The 25572-nt window shown below is 51.8% G+C and overlaps 1 protein-coding gene across 2 annotated transcripts in view; it reads right to left on the reverse strand.

Annotated features, from left to right (window-relative positions):
* The window catches only part of PADI6 (peptidyl arginine deiminase 6), a 30617-nt gene extending 6277 nt beyond the window's left edge, over positions 1-24340 (reverse strand). Inside the window, exons 1-12 of one of the 2 annotated variants that reach the window (XM_005544634.5) lie at positions 24174-24340; positions 23017-23194; positions 20492-20564; positions 16351-16418; positions 14874-14991; positions 13633-13758; positions 7449-7627; positions 7124-7227; positions 3450-3561; positions 1224-1331; positions 856-1010; positions 206-362 (exon numbers count right to left, since the gene is read on the reverse strand). In XM_005544634.5, the coding sequence (XP_005544691.2) occupies positions 206-362; positions 856-1010; positions 1224-1331; positions 3450-3561; positions 7124-7227; positions 7449-7627; positions 13633-13758; positions 14874-14991; positions 16351-16418; positions 20492-20564; positions 23017-23194; positions 24174-24289 (1494 nt within the window). In that variant the 5' untranslated portion in view covers positions 24290-24340. The remainder of the gene's footprint in view (positions 1-205; positions 363-855; positions 1011-1223; positions 1332-3449; positions 3562-7123; positions 7228-7448; positions 7628-13632; positions 13759-14873; positions 14992-16350; positions 16419-20491; positions 20565-23016; positions 23195-24173) is intronic. The other variant, XM_065529079.2, reaches the window with a different exon arrangement.
* Between the last annotated feature and the right edge of the window lie 1232 nt (positions 24341-25572).

A 25572-nucleotide genomic window follows, 5' to 3' on the forward strand; every position in this document is an offset into this window, starting at 1 on the left:
GAGGCACGAGAATCACTTTAACCTGGGGCGGAGGTTGCAGTGAGTGGAGATCGTGCCACTGCACTCCAGCCTGGGTGACAGAGTGAGACTCAAAAAACAACAAAAACCAAGAAAAAGCCAGCTTTTTCTCTAGAATCTTCCAAGAGTCCCCAACAGAAGGCATGGGACATGGTCAGATGTCCCTTCTGCAGATCCCAATACAGACCTTTTTGCCCTCATTCTTGTCATCTGTGGGGATGAAGCACATGAACTCATCCACGTGGCCCGTCATCAGCCAATCTGAGTAGAGCTCCACTGGCGCTTGGACCTGCTGGGCATAGAGGAAGCCTCGGAGGGTCTTACTCATGGCCCGGCCCTCTGCACTAGAAGGAAGATGGAAAGAACAGCTTTTGAGCCAGTGTGGCCCAGACTGGTCACCTGTCACTTGGTGTCATGCTGCCTCCAGGGAGCTGGCCTCTGTGACCGTTGTGTGAAGGAGGCCGGTCCATAGCAGATAAATTGGTTATGAATCCCTTACTCTGACCCCACTCAGAACAGAGCCTAGTGTTCTAGACACACAAGCCCGGTCACAAGTATCATTTTGGATTTATGGCCACCAAGAAATCCAGCCACATCTCTCTTGAAAATGACATCCTGGTGGACCAAATTTCACTTGTTTCAGTTTAAACCCTGGAATCAAAGAATAAACAGTTTATTCTGATCGTTAGTCTCCACGTGAATCAAAAGCTCAAATGTCCTTCTAAGAAGTGTTCCACAGTGCGTGACTGGCTGAGGTGCTATGGGAAGCAGGCGGGGCCAGGGGAACGACCATGGTCCCTTCCTTTTCATCTGAAGTCGTCTGGCCCGGTGGCTCACCTGGGGTAAAAGCTGCTGCCAATGAGGACTCTGCCCAGGGGGTACTCTTTCTCTTGCACCTTGACAGGTGGGGACACCATTAGGTTCCCAATGGAATCCATGCTGGCCACTTTATGGTCCTCAATGTCCTGGATCATGTAGCCAATACCAGGGCTCTGGGGAGAGACCCAGCGGGGAAGGGGTGTTAGTAGGGGATGGCTTTGGGCCCCAGTGTTATCCCTAAATCCAGGCTCTCAGGTAGACTTCCACATCCCCTCCCCCCAGAGGCCACCTGGGTCCTCTCCCCACTTGGTGCCCCATCATTTCTAGGCAGGTTCCAGGCCTGAGAGATTGGACTGAGCTCAGATTAGCCAAACCAAGTTCCACACCAATGAGTACTTCATGGGGAACTCATCAAGATCGGTGGCCTGAGGCGTGTCGAGGATCAAGGATGTTGTCTTGTGGGGAGCCTGGGTGTAGCAGAAGGCCATCTCATCCTGGAATGGAGAGGAAGACAGATCGTTTGCCAGTCACACATCTCCCTGGGTCCCATTTAGGGAAAAGGTACGGTAAGAATCCCCTTCCTGCCAACTCGTGCTCAACCCTCAACACCCAGCTCAGATACTGCCCTTTCTTGAAGGCTCTCTGATCCCTCTCTCCCCTACTCTTCAGGTTTAAGACTTGAACATCCATGGCTGGGCACGGTAGCTCATGCCTGTAATCCCAGCACTTTGGGAGGCCAAAGTGAGTGGATCACTTGAGCCGAGGAATTCAAGACCAGCCTGGGCAACATGGTGAGACCCCCATCTACTTAAAAAAAAAAAAAAAAACCCAAAAAAACCAAAAAACAGGCCGGGCGCGGTGGCTCAAGCCTGTAATCCCAGCACTTTGGGAGGCCGAGACGGGCGGATCACGAGGTCAGGAGATCGAGATCATCCTGGCTAATATGGTGAAACCCCGTCTCTACTAAAAATACAAAAAACTAGCCGGGCGAGGTGGTGGGCGCCTGTAGTCCCAGCTACTCGGGAGGCTGAGGCAGGAGAATGGCGTAAACCCGGGAGGCGGAGCTTGCAGTGAGCTGAGATCCGGCCACTGCACGCCAGCCTGGGCGACAAAGTGAGACTCCGTCTCAAAAAAAAAAAACAAAAAAAAACACAAAAAACAACAAACAGAAAAAACCCCAAAAAGTTAGCCAGGCATGGTGGCTCATGCCTGTAATCCCAGCTACTCAGAGGAGGTAGAAGGAGATAGAGGCTGCAGTGGAGCTGAGATCGTGCCACTGCACTCTAGCTTGGGCGACAAAGACTTGAGCATCCAGATTCTTCCTTTCTTCTTCTATAAAGAATCCATTAGCAAGCCTTACTGGCTTACATTCTGAGTCAACTCTGCGCTGGTGCCACTCAGGAAACCACTGTGTCTCCACCCTATGCCCACTGCAACACCTTCTAGTTTCCCTTCTATTCTTGCCCACTCTTAAGATTTGTTCCCTATATCTTAGCCAGAGGGGTCTTTTGAAAACCTAAACTGTAACCTTTCATTCCTGATTCATGCTTTGAGTGTCTCTTGTTTGCCTTTAGCTGAAAAGGTACCTTAACCAGGTGGTAACCCTGCCTCTCACCTTGGTTCATTGTGATTGGCTGCACCAGCCCTCTTCAAGACCTCCAAGCATACCCCCACTTTTTTTTTTTTGAGACAGTCTGTCATCCAGGCTGGAGTGCCAGTGGTGTGATCTGGGCGTACTGCAACCTCTGCCTCCTGGGTTCAAGCGACTCTCCTGCCTCAGTGACCCGAGTAGGTGCGACTACAGGCGCCCGCCACCACGTTCGGCTGATTTTTGTATTTTTAGTAGAGACGGTATTTTGCCATGTTTTCCATGCTGTTTTTAAACTCCTGACCTCAAGTGATCTACCTGCCTCAGCCTCCCAAAGTGTTGGGATTACAGGCGTGAGCCACCACACCCGGCCAGGGACTCCTACTTTTAATCCTGGCCACTCCTACCCCAGTCTCTGCGTGGCCAGCTCCTTGTTTCCTTAAGTTTCATTTGCAGATGTTCCCGACTATTCTTGAACTGCCTCATTTGGTCTAATGACTCACGGTATCTCATTCTCCAACTTTCATAGCACCTAAAAGTTCTATCCTTGCTAACATGGGACAGCATATGTTCCGAATTATCTCTGGTGCTCAGGATAGTGCGCCTAGCACGTGACGATCACTCATCTGCAGAGGACAGAGCTCTAGAACTGAAGGCTGACCGGGGCTTTAGATTTGGTGCTGTGCAAGAGTCAGGTGGGACCCCAGGGCAGTGGCCCAGCTCTCACAGCCTTAGCCAAAGGTGTCAGAGCCTTCTGGGGCCTGGGGGTTAGGGTTCTGTGGTCTTGAACACATGTCCATTCTGGAATGGGAAGGAGGTTAGACTCTAAACTCTATTCCTTAGTGGACATGACTCAGGCAAATCCTCATCTGAGCCTCCACTGAAGTCCTAAGAGCAGCACCACCTCTACCAAGGCTTCGGTCTTTAAGGTTAACCAGAAGTCTGTGAAATTCCTCTTAGGTGGCAAATGCTGAGTCTCCTCACCCCTCCCTCCCCCACAGGGGTTTCCCAGGTGAGGTGTTACCTGGAGCCACCTGCCCAGGCGGTTGGGGTCCTCATAGACAGATGCCACCTGGCTGTTGCTCTTCTCACTCAGCTCCGTCACTGCGTCCACAAAACCCTGCAGCTGCAGCTCTCTGCCGTGGGAGAGAAGCCAGTTCTGGCAAGACTTTCACAGCTCCCTTACTGTAAAGTTATGACCTCCCTGTGCCAGGAGAGGGAGAACACCTCCTTCTCACCAGGAGAGGTTACATCCCTGCCCGTGAGGTCAACAGAACAGCCATCCCCTGACCTTGGCACAAGCCAGAAGCTGAGCCCATCTTGTCCAATGCTACTCAGCTTTGCCCAGAGCCAGGTTGGGAAGTACCAGTGGCAGCCCCTTTTCCTGGTAGCCAAGGCCTGCTCTGTTTATACCCTTCGGTCAGATTCTGCAAGTACGCTTCCTTTTTTGAGACAGTCTCGTTCTGTCACCCAGGCTGGAGTACAGTGGCAGGATCTGACTCACTGCAACCTCTGCCTTCTGGATTCAAGCGAATCTCCTGCCTCAGTGCCTCCTTTCTGCCGCCCAGTAGCTGGGACTATAGGCCCCCGCCACCATGCCTGGCTAATTTTTATATTTCTAGTAGAGATGGGGTTTCACCACGTTGGCCAGGCCGGTCTCAAACTCCTGACCTCAGGTGATCCACCCACCTCGGCCTCCCAAAGTCCTGAGATTATAGGTGTGAGTCACTGTGCCCAGCCTGCAAGTACCCTTCTATCCCAGGGAATCTGGGGACTCCCCCGGGCTCTCCTGCCTCAGCCTATCCAAAGGTATTAGCTGACTGTCTACCCAAGGGGGCTGTATTTTTGTCCTGAGAAGCCATGAAGCTGGGTACCCCACCCTTGAGATGACCAAGAAGGTTGTCATTTTTGTATGTGTGGCATGGGATGGGTCTTGAGCCTGGGATCTTCAAGGCATCGTGCACAGCATCAGGCTCACAGATCTACTGTGGACATCCCTTCCTTGAAGGGAAACAGCAGTGTGTGAGGCTGATGTTAAGACCACTCATCTGGCCGTGTGTGGTGGCTCATGCCTGTCTGTAATCCTAGCAGTTTGGGAGGCCGAGGCGGGCGGATCACCTGAGATTGGGAGTTTGAGACCAGCCTGGCCAACATGGTGAAACCCCATCTCTACCAGAAATACAGAAATTAGCTGGGTGTGGTGTCACATGCCTGTAATCCCAGCTACTTGGGAGGCTGAGGCAGGAGAATTGCTGGAACCCGGGAGGTGGAGGCCGCAGTGAGTCAAGATCATACCACTGCACTCCAGTCTGGGCAACAGAGCGAGACTCCATCTCAAAAATAAAAAATAAAAACAAAAAAACAAAACACTTATCTGAAACAAATGGGTCCTCAAAAGTTGGAGGTCAGCAAGGCCCTAGTATTGGGAAATATCGAAATTGGGACCGTAGTCCAGCTTCAGGTCCAAAGCTCATGTTGCTACTAATAGAATACAGCAATGTAACTGCTGGCATAGCACATGCATAGTATGTATGCTACTGCTCCAAAGAACCTATTTCTTGGGTCTATGCAAAGCCACAGGGAGCTACCAGCCTGACAAGGTCTAGAACAGTCTGAGGCTTATTGGGGGAAGGGAGTACAGACCCAGCCTTGTAGGTCATATGCAGCTCTACTGGGTCAAACCGTGCCTGAATACCACGCTGTATGGAAGACTTGGGTTTCCTTGAACAAGTAGATACCCTCTGTGAATGAGAAACCCCTGTCTTCAAATACTCGAGATACCAAATCTCTCTGCTTTATGTCTTCTGTATCTGCCATCAGAATTCCATCAGACCTGCTGAGATTTTACCTTCTCATCCTGAAACCCGGTATTCCTCTGAGGACCACACTCCCCAGCAGCCCTCCCCTGGAAGAGCTGTCTGTCTGGCTTCTACACCCACTGAGCCTGGAAGAGGGGAAGAAGTCGTTTTTTTTTTTTTTTTTTGAGATGGAATCTTACTGTCACCCAGGCTGGAGTACAGGGGTATAATCTCGGCTCACTGCAACCTCCACCTTCTGGGTTCAAGAGATTCTCCTGCCTCAGCCTTCCGAGCAGCTGGGATTACTGGGGTGCACCATCATGCCTGGCTAATTGTTTTTGTACTTTTAATAGAGATGGGGTTTTACCATGTTGGCCAGGCTGGTCTTGAACTCTTGACCTCAGGTGATCTGCCTGCCTCAGCTTCCCAAAGGGCTGGGATTACAGGCATGAACCACCATACCCGGCAATTTTTATTTTTTATTTTTATGAGTTTTGCTCTTGTTTCCCAGGCTGCAGTGCAGTGGGGCTATTTCAGCTCACTGCAACCTCTGCCTCCTGGGTTCAAGCGATTCTCCTGCCTCAGCCTCACTGAGTGGCTGGGATTACAGGCATGTACCACATCTGGCTAATTTTTCTATTTTTAGTGGAGACTGGGTTTCACCATGTTAGCCAGGCTGGTCTTGAACTTCTGACCCTCAGGTGATCCTCCTGCCTCAGCCTTCCAAAGTGCTGGGATTATAGGTGTGAGCCACCACACTGGCTACCGTTTCCTATTAGTGTTTCCCATCCCTGCTAGAATGTTCCGTCAGCATTATCCTTTGCCTCCTACTTAAAAAAACAAAAAAAGACAGCCTTCACATAAGGAATTTGCAATAAAGGGCAACGTGGTGGAAGTAATCTAGAGGCGGCTGGTGTGGAACGAGTGGGGCGGGGATGTCTTGCCTGCAGACCAATCCCAACTCTAATGGCTGCTCCTGCCACCCGGGCTTGAGCCATGCTGTGTCTAGACTGGTCTCTTGCCTTTTACTTGTACCTGACTTTCCACGTGGCCAGAGTGATCATGCAGACAGAACCCTTGGCTTCCCACTGTTCTGCCTTCAGGATCCTTTCTCCTTTTCTCCCTAGGCATGTGGCTACATGGCTAGAGACTGTGCCTGGATTCCCTGAAGCCGGACGTGGCCCCGTGCGTGTTCAGGCTTTTGGCACGTGAGGCGGTTGAGGAGACTTCCAGACCACTAGCAGCAACAATAGGTTGCAGCGCCCAAATCTTGGCTCTTTCTCCCTCCTAGGGCCCAGGCCTAGACCGAGGATGTGTGTACCCAGCCTCCACAGAGGAGGCAGCCACCCCAGGGGAAAGTATAACAAGACTGAAACGAACCAGGGCCTGTAAGTGGCAGTGGGTGAGCAGTACCATCTTTCTGCAGGTATCCAGGTGACAAAGCTTTCACCACTGTATTTAGAATACGTATGGCCCCAGATACCTCATCCTAACACTCAGGGCCCACAGATCTCTGGCTCCTTTCACCCATCCCCACACCTCCCCTTCCTGGGCTCACACCTGTTCTCTGGTTCCATAGGAGTCTCATCATCCCTGGGACAGGTTCTCATCCTGACCTCTCCATTCTTCACCCTGCTTTAGAGCACTTGGTACCGTTTAAAACCGTGCCGTTTGACCCTAACATAACTGGGGGACTGTCTCATTCACTGTTCCATGCCCAGCTTTGGGAATATTCAGGCCTGTATTGGACTGTCTCGGGGCAGATCCAGACAGCTCAGACAGAAGTGTTTCAACTCTCCTGGTGAGAGGTCCCAATGATCTTTACCCACCCCACCCTCATACAGAAAGAGGGTGCCAGTTATGAGAACCACCTGGCACAGTCAGCCTGAGGGTCTCTCACCTACACAGGTAAACCTCCAGAGGCACCTGAGTGCAGGGAACGAAGACGCAGGGAGCCACCCGGAACACCACCGTGTCTTTATACAGCAGAGTCTCCGGAATTGACTGCAACCAGACGAGGTCCTGTTAGCAACCTGCTTCCACATTTACTCCCTCCCCTCCAACCCCCAGGGTTCTGGCCATTCAGCCCGGCCCCCAGCTGGGCCCCACCTGCCTTCTGCAGCTCTCCCCCAGCAAACCTCGAGCTCTGCCCAACTGTGGGAGATGCCTTTTTTCCCCCACCAGAGCATCCTAGTCCAAGGAACCCATCTATTGTGGGGACATACCGGGTCTTGAGACTCCTCCACCAGGGACGCAGAGTAGGAGATGAGGCCCGAGAATTCGGCAGACGGGAACGCTATAGCTTCAATGTAGAAGGTCTCTTTCAAGTGGTTCCCAAGGAGGGCCAAGGTATAGGCGTGCTGGCCAGGCCCCAGCACCAACTCAAAGGTACTGGAGTTGTCTTCTAGGAGAGAAAGAAGGGATGGACCAGCCACTGAAGTAACCTGATGTCAGTCACCACATTTGATGGTCAAGGTACCAGCTCATTCCTCGTATCAGAGGCAAGGCTGTGAATTCCAGGAGGGCTGGAGCTGAACTGGCTTGGCTGTCCCTGTTTCTAGCATTCAGGGCTTGGTAGACAACCAGATGTCTGGATACAAGCAACGGCCAGTTCTCTACCAATGTTCCTTGAAGACCTATCACACACCAGGAGTTGGAGCTCAGGTGATGCCTTCTCAAGGCTCCTGCCTGGTATGAAGCTTCAGGGTAAGTGGTTCTGTATTTTGAGCCATGAATCCAACTCCTGTGATAATATCGTAAAGTCCTAAAGGTGAGAAACTCTCCCAGGCTGGGCTCAGCAGCCTCATCTGAAAAAGATCAGACACTTACCGATGCTAGAAAGGTCAGTGAGAAACATTTATTGAATGGATTATGCCTCCATCAAGGTTTCTGAGGAAACCAAGTGTTCTTATGATTATACATGTTAAGACTGTCTCCTAGTTTTAGGTCATTCAATACAAAACCATGCACAGAAGAGATCAGAAGGAGGTTGACCACACGTGGTAGTTGTCATTTGCTAACTAGATCCTAAGGTTTTTGTTTTTTGTTTTTTTGTTTTTGAGATGGAGTCCTGCTCTGTTGAGCAGGCTAGAGTGCAGCGGCACTATCTCGGCTCACTTCAACCTCCATCTCCTGGGTTCGAGCGATTCTTGTGCCTCAGCCTCCTGAGTAGGTGACTATAGGTGTGCACCACCATGCCCGGCTAGTTTTTTGTATTTTTAGTAGAGATGGGGTTTTACCACGTTGCCCAGGCCGATCTCCAACTCCTGAGCTCAGGCAATCCACCTGCCTCAGCCTCCCGAAGTGCTAGGATTACAGGCATAAGCCACTGCACCCAGCCCAAGTCTGTCCATTTTCTAGGCCAGAAATTACCCTGACCCAAGCTTCTCCCCCACCTGGGTCACTAGAACTCCCTCTTTCCTGGCCTGTCCTCTTTATCTGTTCCCGATGTGGCAGCTGTAGGCCTGATGATGGCTGTTTCTGCTTAAGATTCCAGGTGACTTATTTTCAGGGAATCCTAAGCTAGATTTACCTTGGCCACCAGAACCCCAAGAGATCCAGGAACTGTAGCATCCTCAGACCTTCTGCACAGCACTGCCAGCTGCCTCCATCTCTAGCTCCTCCAACGTGCCAGCAGATGGCTGCAGCTGTGGCCATGGCTGCCGCCGGTCAGGCGCTGTCCTGGGTCCGGGCCCCAGCAGCCCTCCCGACGGACTCTGCAGTTCTCCTGCAGCTCCTCCTTGGAGGCCCTGGGGATGCTGCTTACCGGCCCAGCCTCAGTCCTGCTGCTGGCTGTGAGGGAACTGGGCCCACCAGGACCATTCCTGTGCTGGTTTCCTGCTTCTCATCTACCTAGAGGCTTCACCAACCCTGAGCCAGGCCTCATGGGGCAAGACCAGACAAGGCAATCCCAGGAACCCCTGCAGCTTCCTAGTGCAGACACAGCCCTCTTGACCTGCTATAGCATCGGCCGGCCCACGGCACCCAGCCCAAGAACTTCCACACACCTAGGGTCTGCTCCTGTTCCGGGGACCTGGGCTCCCTGTGGCCATTCCACCCAAGGGTGATTCACCACCAGGCAGAAAGGGTGAGAGGGTCACTGTGTGCCACAAGCCGCTACTGGCTGGCTGTCCTGTGGTTGACCCTCTGGGGGACCTTCTGATAGCTAGTTTGTTGTGAAGCTGAAGCTGAAGCATAGCTAACATTTCGCTGTGGGCTTACTATCCTTGCTAGTAGCTCTGGTAGGTGTTTCAGGCTCGTGGCCTCACATCCTCAGGACCCTTCAAGGCAGGCATTTGTTGTCCCCATTAAAAAGAAGCATGAGGGAGGCCAGAAGCCCTGCGACCCAGGCACGCACAATTGCCTCTGCCTGGAAGGCCCTTCCTGCCCTCAGTCCTCACAGAGCTGCCCAGGAGGCCTTAGCTACCTCAAACTCTCCCTACCCACACTGGGGGCATCTTAAAGGGCTCCCTCCAGCTTCTGCTGGGTCCTTGGCTATCTGTTCATCTGTCGTAGCAGGCTCTGAGAGCAGGTAACATGGTTTATTCTTCCAGAGCTGGATCCTCAGGGCACAGAGCCAATACTGATGATTCGAGCTGAGCTTTTTCCTACCTGCTATACGTACTGCTGGACCTACAGGAAGGTAGGTATCCTTCTTGGTTCTTCACTGGCACTTCCAGGCCATTTCTCTATTCCTCAAGAATCCCAGTTCCTATGAAGTGCTGACTATCAGATAACGCCAGCTACCCCTTTCTTTTGGGGATGATGTCATCCTCTCCATCCTTCGTGGATTGTTCTAGCACTACTTGTCTCCACTGCTGTTGTGTCACTGGTATCTGACAATGGACTAGAACATTCAGACATTTTGATCTCTCTTCAACCTTATTTCAATGAACCCGGGTTCTGTACCACCTTAGACATCTATTACAATGGTCATACCACAGACTAGATGCCACCTCCAAGGCAGACTCAGTGCCTTCCGATCTGTTTAACTCACCTATGCTCCCACCCCAGCGAGTCCCCAGTCTCAGTCCCAGATCTTCCTACCGATCCCCACCCTTCATCCTCACTTCCCTTTGACCCTTCTCAGAGCTCAAAAACCCATCACTACATCCTCTCTTATGCACACTGTCCACTCCACTCCCAAACCCTTTTCTAGTTTGTTTTCCTGGAAAACCTCCATTCTGGTCACACCAGGTCTTTAAAGCTCATTCTTGCACCTGAGGAGCTGGAGAAAACTATCACACCCAAAGGCTTCATTTCAGGCTATGACCAGACCTCAAGGCAAGCCACCAACACTACTCAAACACTATTGTCTCATTCCTGTCCACAGACCTGCCTGTATTCCATAGTCCTAAAGGCGATCCTTCTGCCTTGGCCTCCCAAAGTGCTGGGATTACAGGTGTGAGCCACCACGCCCAGCCTGTTTAGAACCTTGTCTTCTGGCTTTCTATCCCTCTGCAAACTTCTCAGATCTTCCCCTAGGATCCATTTCCCCATCCCTGTTGGATCAGTTCCAGCTACACATCTGCCCATGTACTACCAGCTTCAGACATGCTCGACTGCGTGCCAGCCCCCCATAATTACCACAAGTCTCCCTTTACCGAGGATTCTTTCCATGGCCTAGATTTACTGTGCCTACCCATTTCAACCTGACTTTTCACCGCTCTTATCAGTCACTAATGACTGCCATTCTGAGGATTGTGACTTAGGCATCTTAGTCTATCAACAGCGTTTGCCAGGGTTGGCCACGGCCTTACTTCGCCCAGGCTGGAGTGCAGTGGTGCAATGTCAGCTCACTGCAGTCTATGCCTCTGGGTTCACATGATCCTCCCCACTCAGTCTCCCAAGTAGCTAGGATTACAAAAGTAGCTAGGATTATAAGCTAGCGCCACCACACCCAGCTAATTTTGGTATTTTTAGCAGATGGTTTACCATGTTGGCCAGGCTGGTCTCAAACTCCTTACCTCAAGTGATATACCAGTCTTGGCCTCTCAAAGTGCTGAGATTACAGGCATGAGCCATCACACCTGGCCAGGGTTCTTTATAAAAATAATCTTTTATCTTAGAGACACAGGGTCTCACTGTGTTGCCAAGGCTGGTCTTGAATTCCTGTGCCCAAGTAATCCTCCTGCCTTGGTCTCCCAAAGTGCTGGGATTACAGGTGTGAGCCACCACACCCAGCCTGTTTCTAGAACCCTGTATTCTGGCTTTCTATTCCTCTGCAAACTTTTCAGACTCTTTTGCTCTTTTTGTGGTTCAAACTTTAGCATGTTTCAGAGTCACCTGGAGGACCTGTTAAAACATAACATGCTGTGTTGCCCTACCCTAGATCGTCGAATAAGCTTTTTTTTTGTTTTGTTTTTATGAGACAGAGTTGTACTCTGTCACCCAGCCTGGAGTGCAGTGGTGCAATGTTGGCTCATTGTAGCCTCTGCCCCCTGGGTTCACTCCTACCTTGGCCTCCTGAGTAGCTGGGATTACAGGCATACACCACAATGCCCAGCTAATTTTTGTAGTTTTTAGTAGAGATGGGGTTTTGCCATGTTGGCCGGGCTGGTCTCGAACTCCTGACCTCAGGTGATCTGCCCGCCTTGGCCTCCCGAAGTGTTGGGATTATAGGCATGAGCCCCGTGCCCAGCCCCTAGATTATTGAATAATTTTTTAAAATTATTTTTTTGAGTCTCACTCAGGCTGGAGTACAGTAGCGTGATCTCGGGCTGACTACAACACCTCTGCGTTTCGGGTTCCAGCAATTCTCCTGCCTCAGCCTCCAGAGTAGCTGGTGGGCATGCCCGCTACCATGCCCAGCTAATTTTTGTATTTTTAGTAGAGACAGGGTTACTCCATGTTGTCCAGGCTGTTCTTGAACTCCTGACCTCAGGTGATCTGTCTGCCTCGGCCTCCCAAAGTGTTGGGATTACAGGCATGAGCCACCACGCCCAGCCTGAATATGCTTTGTCAAAGAAACCAGTAGTTCTCTATGATCCACATGATGATGTATGGCATCCTTAGCAGGCTACATGAAGTATCGGACTCCAAGACCTGCCTGGCCTAATCCACCTACTTCAGCATTGGTAGGCTTCCCAGGGCCAGAGTAGCGCTTGTGGCCTGAACTAGACCCAGACCTCTGGTTTCTTAGGCTCACTCCAGCTCACATGTAAGATGGCCACGTCCAAGCTGGGCTACCTTTCCTGGCTAATCCCAGGCTACTTTGAAATCCAGCTGTGACCTATGGTCTGCCAAAGAGATGGAGTAGAAGATGAAGCCAAGGCCCCAGAGTGCAGGCCAGGAAGTGGCAGAAATACTCTCCAATGCTGGCAACAGAGATGGTGCCCTCTGACAACGGGCACAGTATAGACCACAGGGCTCTCTGCATTGCCCAGCTGAAGCTAAGCATGGTTTATAAGAGAAGGTAGCAGGTTGGGCCGGGTGTAGTAGCTCGCACCTATAATCCCAGCACTTTGGGAGGCCAAGGCAGGAGGATTGTTTGCATCCAGGAGTTTGAAACCAGTCTGGGCAAAGTGAGACCCCATCTCTACAAGAAAAATGAATTGCCAGTTGTGGTGGCACACACCTGTCATACCAGCTACTTGGGAGGCTTAGGTGGGAAGACTGCTCGAGTCCAGGAAGCTAAGTCTACAGTGAGCTGTCATCACACTACTGCACTCCAGCCTGGGTGACTGGGCTAGACCCTGTCTCAAAGAAGAAAAACAAAACAAAACCCCAAAAAGCATGCTGGCACGTCCCTCCAGAAGCAGAGAGCTAGCTGTCATCGAGAGATTTAGAGGTACGCTAAGTACCGAGTCAGTTCAGGAAAGTCAAAAGACTCACAAGGCTCTTGCTGGAGTTGGGCATGTCTACCTCCTAACCAGTCCTCCATCTATAGAATAGGGTGTGCTACCTGCCTCCCAGCGAGAGGAGGGCTGAAGATGGGTGCTGGACGGCATGGTGGCTGGGATGCAGGTGCTACCATGGCCGCCACTCTAGGTTTTAGCCTCGGATTTCTGGGAATTTAACATAGTGGATCTTGGTTTAGAGTGAAGATGGATTCTCCTGAGAAGAGTCACTGGGAGCTGTGATCTAATCTGTGTAAGGCAATAGCTACTGTTTCAGCTAATATGTCTCTCTCCTCTTCCAGCCTGCAGGGAAGGCACAGCTACCCCCATTTTACAAGTGGAGAAAGTGGCTTAGGGGTGCAATAACTCACCCATGTGTACAGACTTAGCCTATGGTGAAGGTGGCAGCCAGAGAATCCTAGAAACACAAGTACAGCCACGGTAGCCTCTCATCTGCAGCTCTAGGTCTCCAGCAGGCTTCTGCCGGGGACCTTGCTGGGAGGAGGTGTGGGCACAACTTGCCTGGCACGTCGAGAGCAGGCAAAGCTGGAGCTGGCACAAGAACACTCACTTTGGGGCCAGTAGACTCTTGCCTTCTTCGACTCTTCCTTGGAGGTATGGAGGACTAGCCGATATTTCTTTAAGATACAGCTGGGGCCTTGGACACTCAGTGTCATCTGGGACAGATTCTTTATTTCTGGGCAAAAGACAAAGCAAAGGTTAAGGAATGTCTGGAGGCCAACACTCTGGGGGTGGAGGGAGGAGCAGTAGAGAAGGGCCGGGAGTTTGAACAGAGCACCAAGGACCCCCTGCCTTTCGCTAGGGCCCAGGCCTGAAGCATCACCACTTCACTGCTTGTTCTGGGTGGTTACAGGCAAGCTGCAAACCCCAGGGCCTCCTTTTGAGGGAGGATGGCATTTACCCTATGGTCCCCACAAACAGAACAGGGCCTACCTCGATCAGTTCAGTGAGGGTTCACCTCCAGCCTCAGTAGGAACCAAGACATTCCATTCTATAGCTAAGACCCAGAACCCTGGTCCCAACCACAAGTCAGGATCCAAGACAAAATTTTTTTTTTGTTTTTGAGATGGAGTCTTGGCTCTGTCACCTAGGCTGGAGTGCACTGGCGCAATCTCGGTTCACTGCCCGCTTAGCCTCCCAGGTTCACACCATTCTCCTGCCTCAGCCTCCCAACTAGCTGGGACTACAGGCGCCCGCCGCCACGCCTGGCTAATTTTTTGTATTTTTAGTGGAGACGGGGTTTCGCTGTATTAGCCAGGATGGTCTCGATCTCCTGACCCCGTGATCCGCCCGCCTCGGCCTCCCAAAGTGCTGGGATTACAGCGTGAGCCACTGCACCCTGCCCCAAGACAATTTTTCCCCAAGACAGTCCAAAGTTCCTGGCCCAGACTACGAGAGGCTTTTTAGAAAGCAGGGCATATACCCCTATTGTCTTCATTTAGTCTTGTCAGCCAACTGATACATTTGGGAGGGCAACTGTATCATCCCTGTTTTACAAATAGGGAAACAAGATCAGGGAAGGTAGTGTGCTCGAGTTCACAGCTAGGAAATAAGTTTGTAACCACCCGTGCTCTTTGCATGGCACCATGTGACCTCTCTTCCCGATTACACATCTACAACCCAGGACAAAAGATTTAATCAGCCCAGGCGTGGGGACTGGGGAAGAGGGTGTGTGGGGTGGTGGGAGGGGGCGGGGGTGGAGAAAATTAGTCTGGAATCTATATTTGCTGAGAAGCAGGGCAGCAAAGGCCGAGACCCAGAAGGAAAGGCAGAGACAGTCTGAGGTCCTACCCTCTGAAAAGATCACTTTCTTGGTTTTCTTGTCCTCAGGCTGCTGGCCCACATCAGCAGGGTTGCAATTCACAAGCAGGATGGCACCCCAACCGCTGGGACCCCAGATCCATTTTTTCTGCAAATGAGATAGGAACGTTGGCTCAGGAAGGAGCCAAGTAAATCCTCTGCTTCTTGGATGCCACCTCATAGCAGAAAAGCCCAGCTAAGCCTTTCTCCAGGGTCACAGGGACCCATGGAACAGGACCAGTGAGGTCAAGAATCTGTAGACACAGGAAGGTAACATCAGGTAAGGAGGCTAAGAGGAAGGGAAAGAAGCTAGGTTCGGGGTTACCAGTTACCTACCTCATATTTCAGGGTCAGAGAATCAGGAATGAGGCAAACTGGAAAAGAGATGTACCACCTGGCAGTAGCAGCTAATCTTCTCGTCTAGGAGACTCCACAACCAGGGTAGGACATGTGCCTAGAGTTGCCAGATATTCTAGTTTTGTTTTAGTGAGGTAGAGGTTTAATCAGTTCTGATCCCAGTACTTTGGGAGGCTGAGGCAGGCAGACCACTGGGGGTCAGGAGTTTGAGACCATCCTGGCTAACAGTGAAACCCCGTCTTTACTAAAAATACGAAAAAAAAAATAGCCAGGCGTGGTGGCAGGCACCTGTAGTCCCAGCTACTTGGGAGGCTGAGGCAGAATGGCGTGAACCTAGGCCGGGCGCGGTGGCTCAAGCCTGTAATCCCAGCACTTTGGGAGGCCGAGACGGGCGGATCACGAGGTCAGGAGATCGAGACCATCCTGGCTGACACGGTGAAACCCCGTCTCTACTAAAGATAGAAAAAATTAGCCGGGCGCAGGGGCGGGCGCCTGTAGTCCCAGCTACTCGGGAGGCTGAGGCAGGAGAATGGCGTGAACCCGGGAGGCGGAGCTTGCAGTGAGCCGAGATTGCGCCACTGCACTCCAGCCTGGGCAACAGAGCGAGACTCCGTCTCAAAAAAAAAAAAAAAAAAAAGAATGGCGTGAACCTGGGAGACGGAGCTTGCAATGAGCCAAAATGGTGCCACTGCACTCCAGCCTGGGCAACAGAGTGAGACTGTCTCAAAAGGAAAAAAAAAAAAGTTAGCCAGGTGTGGTAGCACACGCTTGTAACCCCAGCTACTGAGAGGCTGAGGCAGAAGAATTGCTTGAACCTGGGAGGCAGAGGTTGCAGTGAGCTGAGATCATGCCACTGTACTCCAGTCTGCGTGACAGAGGGAGATTCCATCAAAAACAAAAAACAAAAAAAACACAAAAACCTCACAAAAGAAAAATAATTTAATCAGCTCTGACTTGTACCATGAGTTTTGCTCCCCGCCCCCCCATATCTAATCCATCAGCAATGTTACAGCAGTTTGGCTAGATACTAGGAAGGTCAGAGCAAGTGAGCCTGTGGGCAGATTTGGCTTATAGGGGTCCGTTCCCCGCCCCCTTTTGCTGGCAGACTCACCTTAGCCTGTTTGTCACTTGACATCTCAACTTGCCCACTGCGGTAGATGTCTACCTCTAGAGAGACCTCTGAAAAAGAAAAGGGTGTCCCAGCCACCTAGACCTGCCAGATGGAACCTCAAAGTTACAGGGTATCTCCTGCGGGGCTGCCCAAGGCTGGCATCAGGGCATCCAGCCTTTCTGGCATGCTATCAGTTTAGAAGCAGAAAGCATCCTCAAAGGTGACAGCTTCACACTTCATATCAGCAAGCCTAGAGAGGTCCAAGTAGTCACATGTCTACCCCAAACTTCCCGGGAACTCACAAAACAAGCCCATCATGGTCCTCATGCCATCTCATGCCTTTCGGCCTCTACTCAAGTGATTCTTACTTGCAAAGTCTACCTCTCTAGCCTTCTGGACAACTTTATGCTCCAAGACATAGGAAAGTCTTAATATGGCCGGGCACAGTGGCTCACTCCTGTAATCCCAACGCTTCGGGAGGCTGAGGTGAATAGATCACTTGAGGTCAGGAGTTCGAGACCAGCCTGGGCAACATGGTGAAACCTCATCTCTACCAAAGATACAAAAATTAGCTGGGCATCGTGGAGGGCACCTGTAGTCCTAGCCTCTTGGGAGGCTGAGGCAGGAGTGTCACTTGAGCTTGGGAGGTGGAGGTTGCAGTGAACTGAGATCACACCACTGCACTCCAGCCTGGGTGACAGAGCAAGATTCTGTCTAAAAAAAGAAAAAATTTCAATACGTGACAATTCTAAGCCCCTTTAAAACTTAAGGATTAGCTGGGCACGGTGGCTCACGCCTGTAACCCCAGCACTTTGGGAGGCCGACGCAGGCAGATCACCTGAGATCAGGAGTTCAAGACCAGACTGACCAACACGGCAAAACCTTGTCTCTACCAAAAATACAAAAATTAGCCAGCTATGGTGGCCGGTGCCTGTAGTTTCAGCTACTCAGGAAGCTGAGGCAGGAGAATCACTTGAACCCAGGAAGTGGAGATTGCAGTGAGCAGAGATCATGCCACTGCACTCCAGCCTGGGTGACAGAGTGAGGCTCCATCTCAAAACAAAACAAAAAACCCAAAAACAACCCCCCTCCCCCCTACACAAAAAAACACACTTAAGGATCTAGGTTTTTGCCCAGGTACTGTCATAGGGACTGCCCCGCCGCCTTAGCATACCAGCTCCCATCCGTTCCACCACACAGGGGACAACCATGTGGCTCTAGTGTGGTCTTTTGTTCACAGCTCTTGACATCCTGATTCTTAACTGGAACATCAGGGCCACAAATGTGGGACTTGTTTCCTGTTACGTCATCAGCACCTGGCCAGCAGATGCTCAGGGACCAGATGCCCACTGCGAACTTGGCTGCCCCAGGTCCTAGGGATCTAGCAGCGTGCAAGACGGAGACCTCGTCTCTTTAGAGCTTACATGAGCACGTATGTGTGCACCAGGGGAGGGGCAAGCAGATATATCAGTTTAATGGCAATAATCATTGAGGGATATGGGAGAAGGAATGGAGTGGGGTGTTTCAGTTTTAGATGATCAAGGAAGCCTAAGTTAACATTTGAAAAGAGACCTGAAAGAGGCAAGAAAATCTGGGTTAACATCTAGGGTAAGACCCATTAGGGGAAATAGGAAGCCCAAGGTGGCAAGGCCAAGGATCAGTGTAACCAACAGCACCCAGAGCAGAATGAGGAGGATGACGCAGGGGGAAGATTCGCAGGTGGTAAAGACAGAGGCAGCCCAGGGTTACTTGTGTAGTTTTGTGGGCAGTGACTTTGGCTTTAATCCAAGCAACATGGAAGCAGTTGGAAGGAGTTATCCAATATTCCACTTAAAGATGTGCCACTCTGGCTGCTGGATCAAGGCTAGAGGTCTAGTCAGAAGGGCAAGGGTGCCAGCATGAACCCCACTGGGAGGTCTGGGCTGTGACCTAGGTGAGAGGATGGGGGCTCGAGCCAGGGCGAGCACACTGGGAGTATGAGTTGCTGGATTCCGGCGAAACATGAGGTAACACTCACAAGATTCAGACTGCTGTGGGGTAAGCAGAGTCAGGTGATGCCAAGGTTTACACTAGAAGGATGGAGCTACCCGCTACTGTGATGGAGGGACTACTAGAAAAACAGGTTTTCAGGAGTAGAGAATTCATTTGCATTTCAGACATCTGTCAGATACCCAAGCGATCATGCTGGTCACGCAATATCCAAGTCGGGTTTGTGGGAGCAGCCTGTCCATAGGTAACATTAGAGCCATGTGACCAGCCTCCTGAGCTCGAGACACTTCACTGATTGAAAGCAGGGGGACAAAGGACCAGGAAGAGCTCCTCTGAGCTCCAAAGTGTTCTGAGAAGGAACAGGCAGGAGGAAAAATAAGTTGAACATCCCTGAAGCGTTCTAGTGTGTTAAGAAGGTACGTGGCTCACGCCTGTAACTCCAGCACTTTGGGAGGCTGAGGCGGGAGGATCACTTGTCAGGAGTTCGAGACCACATTAGGCAATATGATAAAACCCTCTCTATGGGGGCAAAAATAACAACAAAAAAAGAAAATCAGCTGGGGTTGGTGGTGCATGCCTGTAGTCCCAGCTACTCTGGAGATTGAGGTGGGAAGAGCCTGGGCAACATAGGGAAACCTATGTCTGTATAAAAAATTAAACAGGTATGGTGATGTAACACCTATGGTCCAAATTACTGGAGAGGCTGAGGTGGGAGGATCATTTGAGGCTGCAATGAGCCATGATCGTGTCTCTTCACTCCAGTTCAGCTTAGGCTACACAGTGAGACTCCGTCTCAAAAACAACAAGACCAAATAAAAAAAACAAAAAAAAAAACCAAAAAAACCCCACACAAGCCAAAAACTTAGTGTTGTAGATGTTAGAGTGCTATAAGAACTCTGTTGGTGGTAGGTGTCTAATTTGAGAAGATTCTAGAGAAATTGAGGACACAGATGGCTCCTCAGGAACAGAGGTGGGAGAACAGACTTTAAAAGACAACATAGGCCGGGCACAGTGGCTCACGCCTGTAATCCCAGCACTCTGGGAGGCTGAGGCGGGCAGATCACAAGGTCGAGTCCCGTCCTGGTTAATATGGTGAAACCCTATCTCCACTAAAAGTACAAAAAATTAGCCAGGCATGGTGGCGGGCATCTGTAGTCCCAGCTACTCTGGGAGGCTGAGGCAGGAGAATGGTGTGGACCTGGGAGGCAGAGGTTGCAGTGAGCCAAGATCGCACCACTGCACTCCAACCTGGGCAACAGAGCTAGACTCCATCTTTAAAAACAAAACAAACAAACAAAAAAACACCCACAAACCCAAGAACCAGGTTTAAGAGATGTTGTGGCCAGGCACAGTGGCTCACACCTGATAATCTCAGCACTTGGAGAGACCGAGGCAGGTGGATCATGAGGTCAGGAGTTCGAGACCAGCCTGGCCAACATGGCAAAAATCTGTCTCTACTAAAAATATAAAAATTAGCCAGGAATGGTGGTATACGCCTATAGTCCCAGCCGGTGAAGTAGGAGAATCACTTGAACCTAGGAGGTGGAGGTTGCAGTGAGCCAAGATCATGCCACTGTACTCCAGCCTGAGTGACAATAAGACTTCATCTCAAAAAAAAAAAAAAGAAAAGAAAAGAAAAAAGAAAAAAAAAAAAAAGAAAAAGAAAAAGAAAAAGAAAAAGTAGATGTTATAGAGCTTGTTCCTGAGTTGATGGGGGTGATCTAGAGAGCGGGGAAGGGTGGCAGCTTCTTACATTGGTAAGAATTGACAAAGGAATGTTCTTGAATGAGAAGAAAGGATCTAGTGAGGCAAAGATTAACTTTGGACCAGACACGTCAACTGTAACAAAGGAAGAAGGTAGGCACCAGACAGGCGTAGGTGGGTAGATGGCAGCGACACGGAAGTTCTGGCTGTTCTATTCTCAGAATTAGGTCGGCAGTGCATGAAGATGGAGCAGCGATTGAACGTCAAGGAGGGCGTGTGAGTGGGTATCTCAAATGAATCCATTTAGGAGTTTGTTCAGGAGTTCCTGGGGCCCACAGGAAGCATCTTGTTATGGGGAGAATCCTTTTTGGCTCCTCTTGCAATCCCACCCTTTCCCCCACCCAAGCAGTGGGCTGGGCCCCAGGCTCCCAGTTGGAGCAACACTCACCAATGCCAGTGAGGTACACCAGAGCTGTGCCCACGGGGGCATCCTCATTGGGCCCATAGTACGTGATGGAGACCTGTGGAGACAGCATTCCGAACCCACAGGCGGTGTTGAAGGGGAGGGACCAGGAACAGAGCCCCAGGCAATGTGCTGAGTCTAGGCCTGTGACCTTGGTCTGGTGTTACAGCTTCTGAAGTCTCACCATGAGCTGGTACAGGGACCACAGCCCTGCGCTTAGGGCTGAGTCAGTCCCCCGAGGACTTAGAACCTGCCATGACCCCCAACGCCAACCTTGTCGAGAGCCAGGCTTGCAACCACCTGTCCAGGTGAGAGCTGTATCCCTGATGGCAGCGGGATTGAGGGACTTACCCCATACCACTCAAAGGGATTTAAGATCCAGGCTGCCTGGCTCTAGAGCCCAAGTTTGAAACCACACTATACGTTCTCCCTGCTAACCCCACCCTCCCAGGTCCCATCCACTACTCCATAAGGTGCACAGTGGGGAAACAGGCCTCTGGTGGCTTAAGCTGCTAAGGACACCCAGGTGGGGAAGCAGCATTGGGACTCAGTCTTTCCTGTGTCCCACACCGCCTCTACTTTATGCTTTTAGAAAGACACCTGCACTCCAGCCACTGGCCCTGACCACAAGGTCTTGGTCATGAACCAGAGACCCAACCATTGGCCAGAGATTGTGAGAGATCCACCCCGTCCTTAAATAGAAGCTTTAGTCCTCCAAGGTCAAGGTTCTTTGTTGGCCACTCCTGAGGGTGCTGGAGGCCAAGCCCTGGGCAGAGAATGGTTCTCAGGTAGTCTGGAGTTCCACTGGGACCTATTGTGGCCTCCGTTCTTATCCGAGATACCTTTCTTTGCAATGGAGTTTTGTTCTTGTTGCCCAGGCTGGAATGCAGTAGGACAATCTCAGCTTACTACAACCTCCACCTCCTGGGTTCAAGCGATTCTCCAGCCTCAGCCTCCTGAGAACCTGAGATCACAGGCACCTGCCACCACACCCGGCTAATTTTTGTATTTTTAGTAGAGACAGGGTTTTGCCATATTGGCCAGGCTGGTCTCGAACTCCCGACCTCAGGTGATCTGCCCATCTCAGCCTTCCAAAGTGCTGGGATTACAGGCATGAGCCACCACACCCTGCCAGAGATGCTCAGTTGCTATCTAAGTCCACTACTTGCCTCTCGGGGAATTGCCTGCCCTGGGCACACAGTGCAGGTGGGTGTGTACCCTACTCCTCTGCAGCAGACATCTCCAGTAGGTCCTGCAGGGTGTAGCGGGAGGGAGGAAGAGCTCTCCCAGTCCTGAACTGCTCCATCATGGTTCTCATCCCCAGCCCCGCATTGGGGGCACCTGGAGAGCTTTAAACCAGAGGCTAGGGTCCTAGCCCTGAGGTTCCACTTTAATTGGTAGAGGGGGTGTGGCCTGGGTATTGATGTTATCAGGTCCTGTGGTTCTCACCTGCAACCAAAGTGGAACACTCCTGCCCTGAATGAGCCACCTGCTTCTACCACAGGAGACCACTGCTGCCCCCTTGTGTACAAGGTGGAGGGAAACCTCCCCACCGTAGGCACTCCGTTAGGGAGACAGCTTACCCAGGGGCAAGAGTACACGCTTGGCTTAAGCTCAAATCCTGGGTCTATCCCACTCTAGGTAAGCTGCTTAGGTTTAGATACGGCACTCTGTGCCTCAGTTTCTTCATATGTGAAGTGATGGTAGGCCAGGCGCAGTGGCGCATGCCTGTAATCCCAGCACTTTGGGAGGTGGAGGCAGGTAGGTCACTTGAAGTCAGGAGTTCGAGACCAGCCTGGCGAACATAGTGAAACCCCGTCTCTACTAAAAATACAAAATTAGCCCGGCGTGGTGGTGGGCGCCTGTAGTCCCAGCTACTCGGGAAGCTGAGGCAGAAGAATCGCTTGAACCTGGGAAGCGGAGGTTGTAGTGAGCCGAGATTGTGCCATTGCATCCAGCCTGGACAATGAGAGTGAGACTCTCAAAAAAATAAATAAAATAAAATAAATGAAAAAAAAAAATAAAGCCATGGTAGAGGCCCACAGCCCAGAACATGATCCAAGCTCTCTGGTATGTAGCATGCATTTAGGACGCCTTAGCTATTACATCTCTTTCAAGTCTCCACATCCAGAAGAGCTGCCTTCACCAAAAGCCTGTCTGAGTTACGCTGCTAACACCTTGAAGCCAGACTGTGGCGCGGCTAGGTCGGAAGCCAGCCCAGCATCACCGTCAGGGGCTCGCATGGCTGAGACGAACTCGCCCAGCTTGAATCCCAGTTCTGCTCGTTGCTGACTTGGCAGGGCACCTTCTCTAGGTGCCTCCGTTTCTCTGTAAAATGGGGTCATGGCGTGCCCACCCCACTGGTCTGTTGCAGACACTGGATCAGATCAGTCATACAAAACAACGTGTTTCACAGGCTCAAGTCATGTCTGCAGCCAGGAGGGAGCCCCAGTTGCTGTGTTAGCTCCCATCCCTGGAAGATGCCCCTCACCTCTTCCCCTGAGGCTTACCTTATCCGCATCCACAGAAGGGCTGGGTGATATCATCTTCACTGTGGCGTACGTGGGATCAGACAGGGGCCACCAGATGGTGGCGTCCTCCTCCTCAGAAATCACTGTGTTGGCCACATCAATCAAGACCCTCCCAGAGCCATGGATGGTGAAGCACTGGCACTTCTGGGGGGCACATCTGGTTTGCCAGGTAAGAGACACATGTCAGGGCACACTCACTCGCCTTCTCAGCCTAGGAGAAGCCACTCCTATCAGCTGCTCCCAACTGCCCTCTGCAGATATTTGCCCCGACAGCTTCCAGCTGAGTCCTGCAGCAACATGACCAAGTTGACCACTCCAAGGCACCGACTTCCCAGAGCCCCTCCTCTTCCCAGCTGAAGGCCAGGGATGCCTAAGTAACTGGCCTCAGACTCCCCTGGCCTGCAGCTCTGCCGGCACGAGCTGCCTGATAAATTGGTGATGAAGGGGTTCTGATGCCACCTGCTCCCCCGACTCTCAGTCACCAGGAAGCTCAGTCACCAGGACTGGCATGGGGGAGAGGACGGCTCCCAAATCCTCATTCTCCTTAGGGTGTTGAGGCAGAGTGTTCTGGGGTCCTTATTCCCACCACCCCCTCCCAAAGGACCCCAGTGTTTGCTCTCTGACAAGCTGCAGCCCAAACCCCACCCTGCTACCACCACTGCAGAAGTTACCACAGCTACATCTTAGTAATAAGCACCCAACTCCCAAGAAGGGAGGAGCCACAAAAGATCCCCCTAAGGAAAAAGACCAGGGCAAGGGACTCAGGAGGTTGTATTATGACCCTGCCGTCAGTCACCTCCACCTGCAGGCTCCAGCATCTCGCAGTCTCCCTGGCCCACTCCTCACAGCCCCCCGTGGACGAGCCTCCCCACGGTTTCACACACAGGGGGACAGAGAGGCCAAGGCGCTTGGCTCGCTAAGAGTCCATGGCAGCTGCTACAGGGCAGAGGCAGGATTTGAGTCAGAGTCCTGCAGTGGTCGGAACTGGGAGGCCCCCGCTAGAGACCCAAGGCTTCCCAAGATGTGGCAGGACAGTGAGGCTAGAGAAATAACCCCCGACTCCCAGATCAAGGGGACTGGGTCCCAGGCCTGCCTGCCTCTGTCTGCCAGCTCTGGCAGAGCTCTCAGCATCTCACCCGCTGAGATCCAAGCAGATTTCTGTGCCCAACACACAAACGGCATGGGCAGGGCTGTCTAGGGACAGGCGGACGATACTCTGGAAGGACATGGCTCGGCCCTCCACGCTGACCATCCTCAGGCCTGCACCACAGCCCTCTCTCGGCACAGCAGTCTCAGATGCCCCAGGGCTCACCCTGTCCTCCCCTGTTATGCAGCCCAGGCCTGTGCAGCCCACCCCCTTGTTAAGAGAGGGAGGGGTCAGCAGCTGCCCAGGTGGCACTGATCTTCCCTCTCAGAGCTTCCTGGTGACTGAGAGTCGGGGGAGCAGGTGGCATCAGAACCCCTTCATCACCAATTTATCAGGCAGCTCGTGCCGGCAGAGCTGCAGGCCAGGGGAGTCTGAGGCCAGTTACTTAGGCATCCCTGGCCTTCAGCTGGGAAGAGGAGGGGCTCTGGGAAGTCGGTGCCTTGGAGTGGTCAACTTGGTCATGTTGCTGCAGGACTCAGCTGGAAGCTGTCGGGGCAAATATCTGCAGAGGGCAGTTGGGAGCAGCTGATGGGAGTGGTCAGGATGGCAGTGTGTGGCAGCATGCCCAGGCTCTAGGGTCTTAGTTCTAGGGTGTGCGTCTCCTGGAAATTGATGAAGGAGTTCGGCAAAGTGCTGGACTGGTGGTTTTGTTTTGTTTTTGAGACAGGGTCTCTATCACCCATGCTAGAGCGCAGTGGCGCAATCACAGCTCACTGCAGCCTCAACCTCCCTGGCTCCAGTGATCCTCCCCATCTCAGCCTCCCAAGTAGCTGGGACTACAGGTGTGCACCGCCATGTCCGGCTGAGTTTTGTATTTTTTGTAGAGACCGGATTTTGCCATGTTGCCCACGCTGGTCTCGAACTTCTCGATCCAAGCAATCCTCCTACCTCTACCGGCTAAAGTGCTGAGATTACAGGCGTGAGCCACAGTGCCTGCCCAGACCAGGTGGTTATTAACCCTCCGGTGGTTTCAAAAATTATCAAGGGTACTTGTTAACATTGCAAATTCCTGGTCCCAGAAGGTCTAGGGTGTGGTCCAGGAACCTGCATCCCAACCCCCAGTGATTAAGGTGAGCTCCTTGCTTACAGCTGTGTCACGGGGGTGGGGGCACAGCAAGTGTTGGTGGAATGAATACATCAAGCCAGCGTCACCAGCTGCTACCCATCTCAGCCGAGCCCACAGAGCAAAGAAATAGGAATTCTTGCTCTGGCACAAGAAACTTACATAACTTACTTTAAAATTGTGTTCATTTCATGTCTTAAGCTTGGATTGAGCTCTTTTTTTTTTTTTTTTTTTTTTTTTGAGACAGGGTCTCCGTCACCCAGGCTGGAGTGAAGTGGCGTGATCATGGCTCACGGCAGCCTTGACCTCCCAGGCTCAAGTGGTC

The sequence above is a fragment of the Macaca fascicularis genome, chromosome 1, assembly GCF_037993035.2.
Source record: "Macaca fascicularis isolate 582-1 chromosome 1, T2T-MFA8v1.1".
Lineage (NCBI taxonomy): Eukaryota > Metazoa > Chordata > Mammalia > Primates > Cercopithecidae > Macaca > Macaca fascicularis.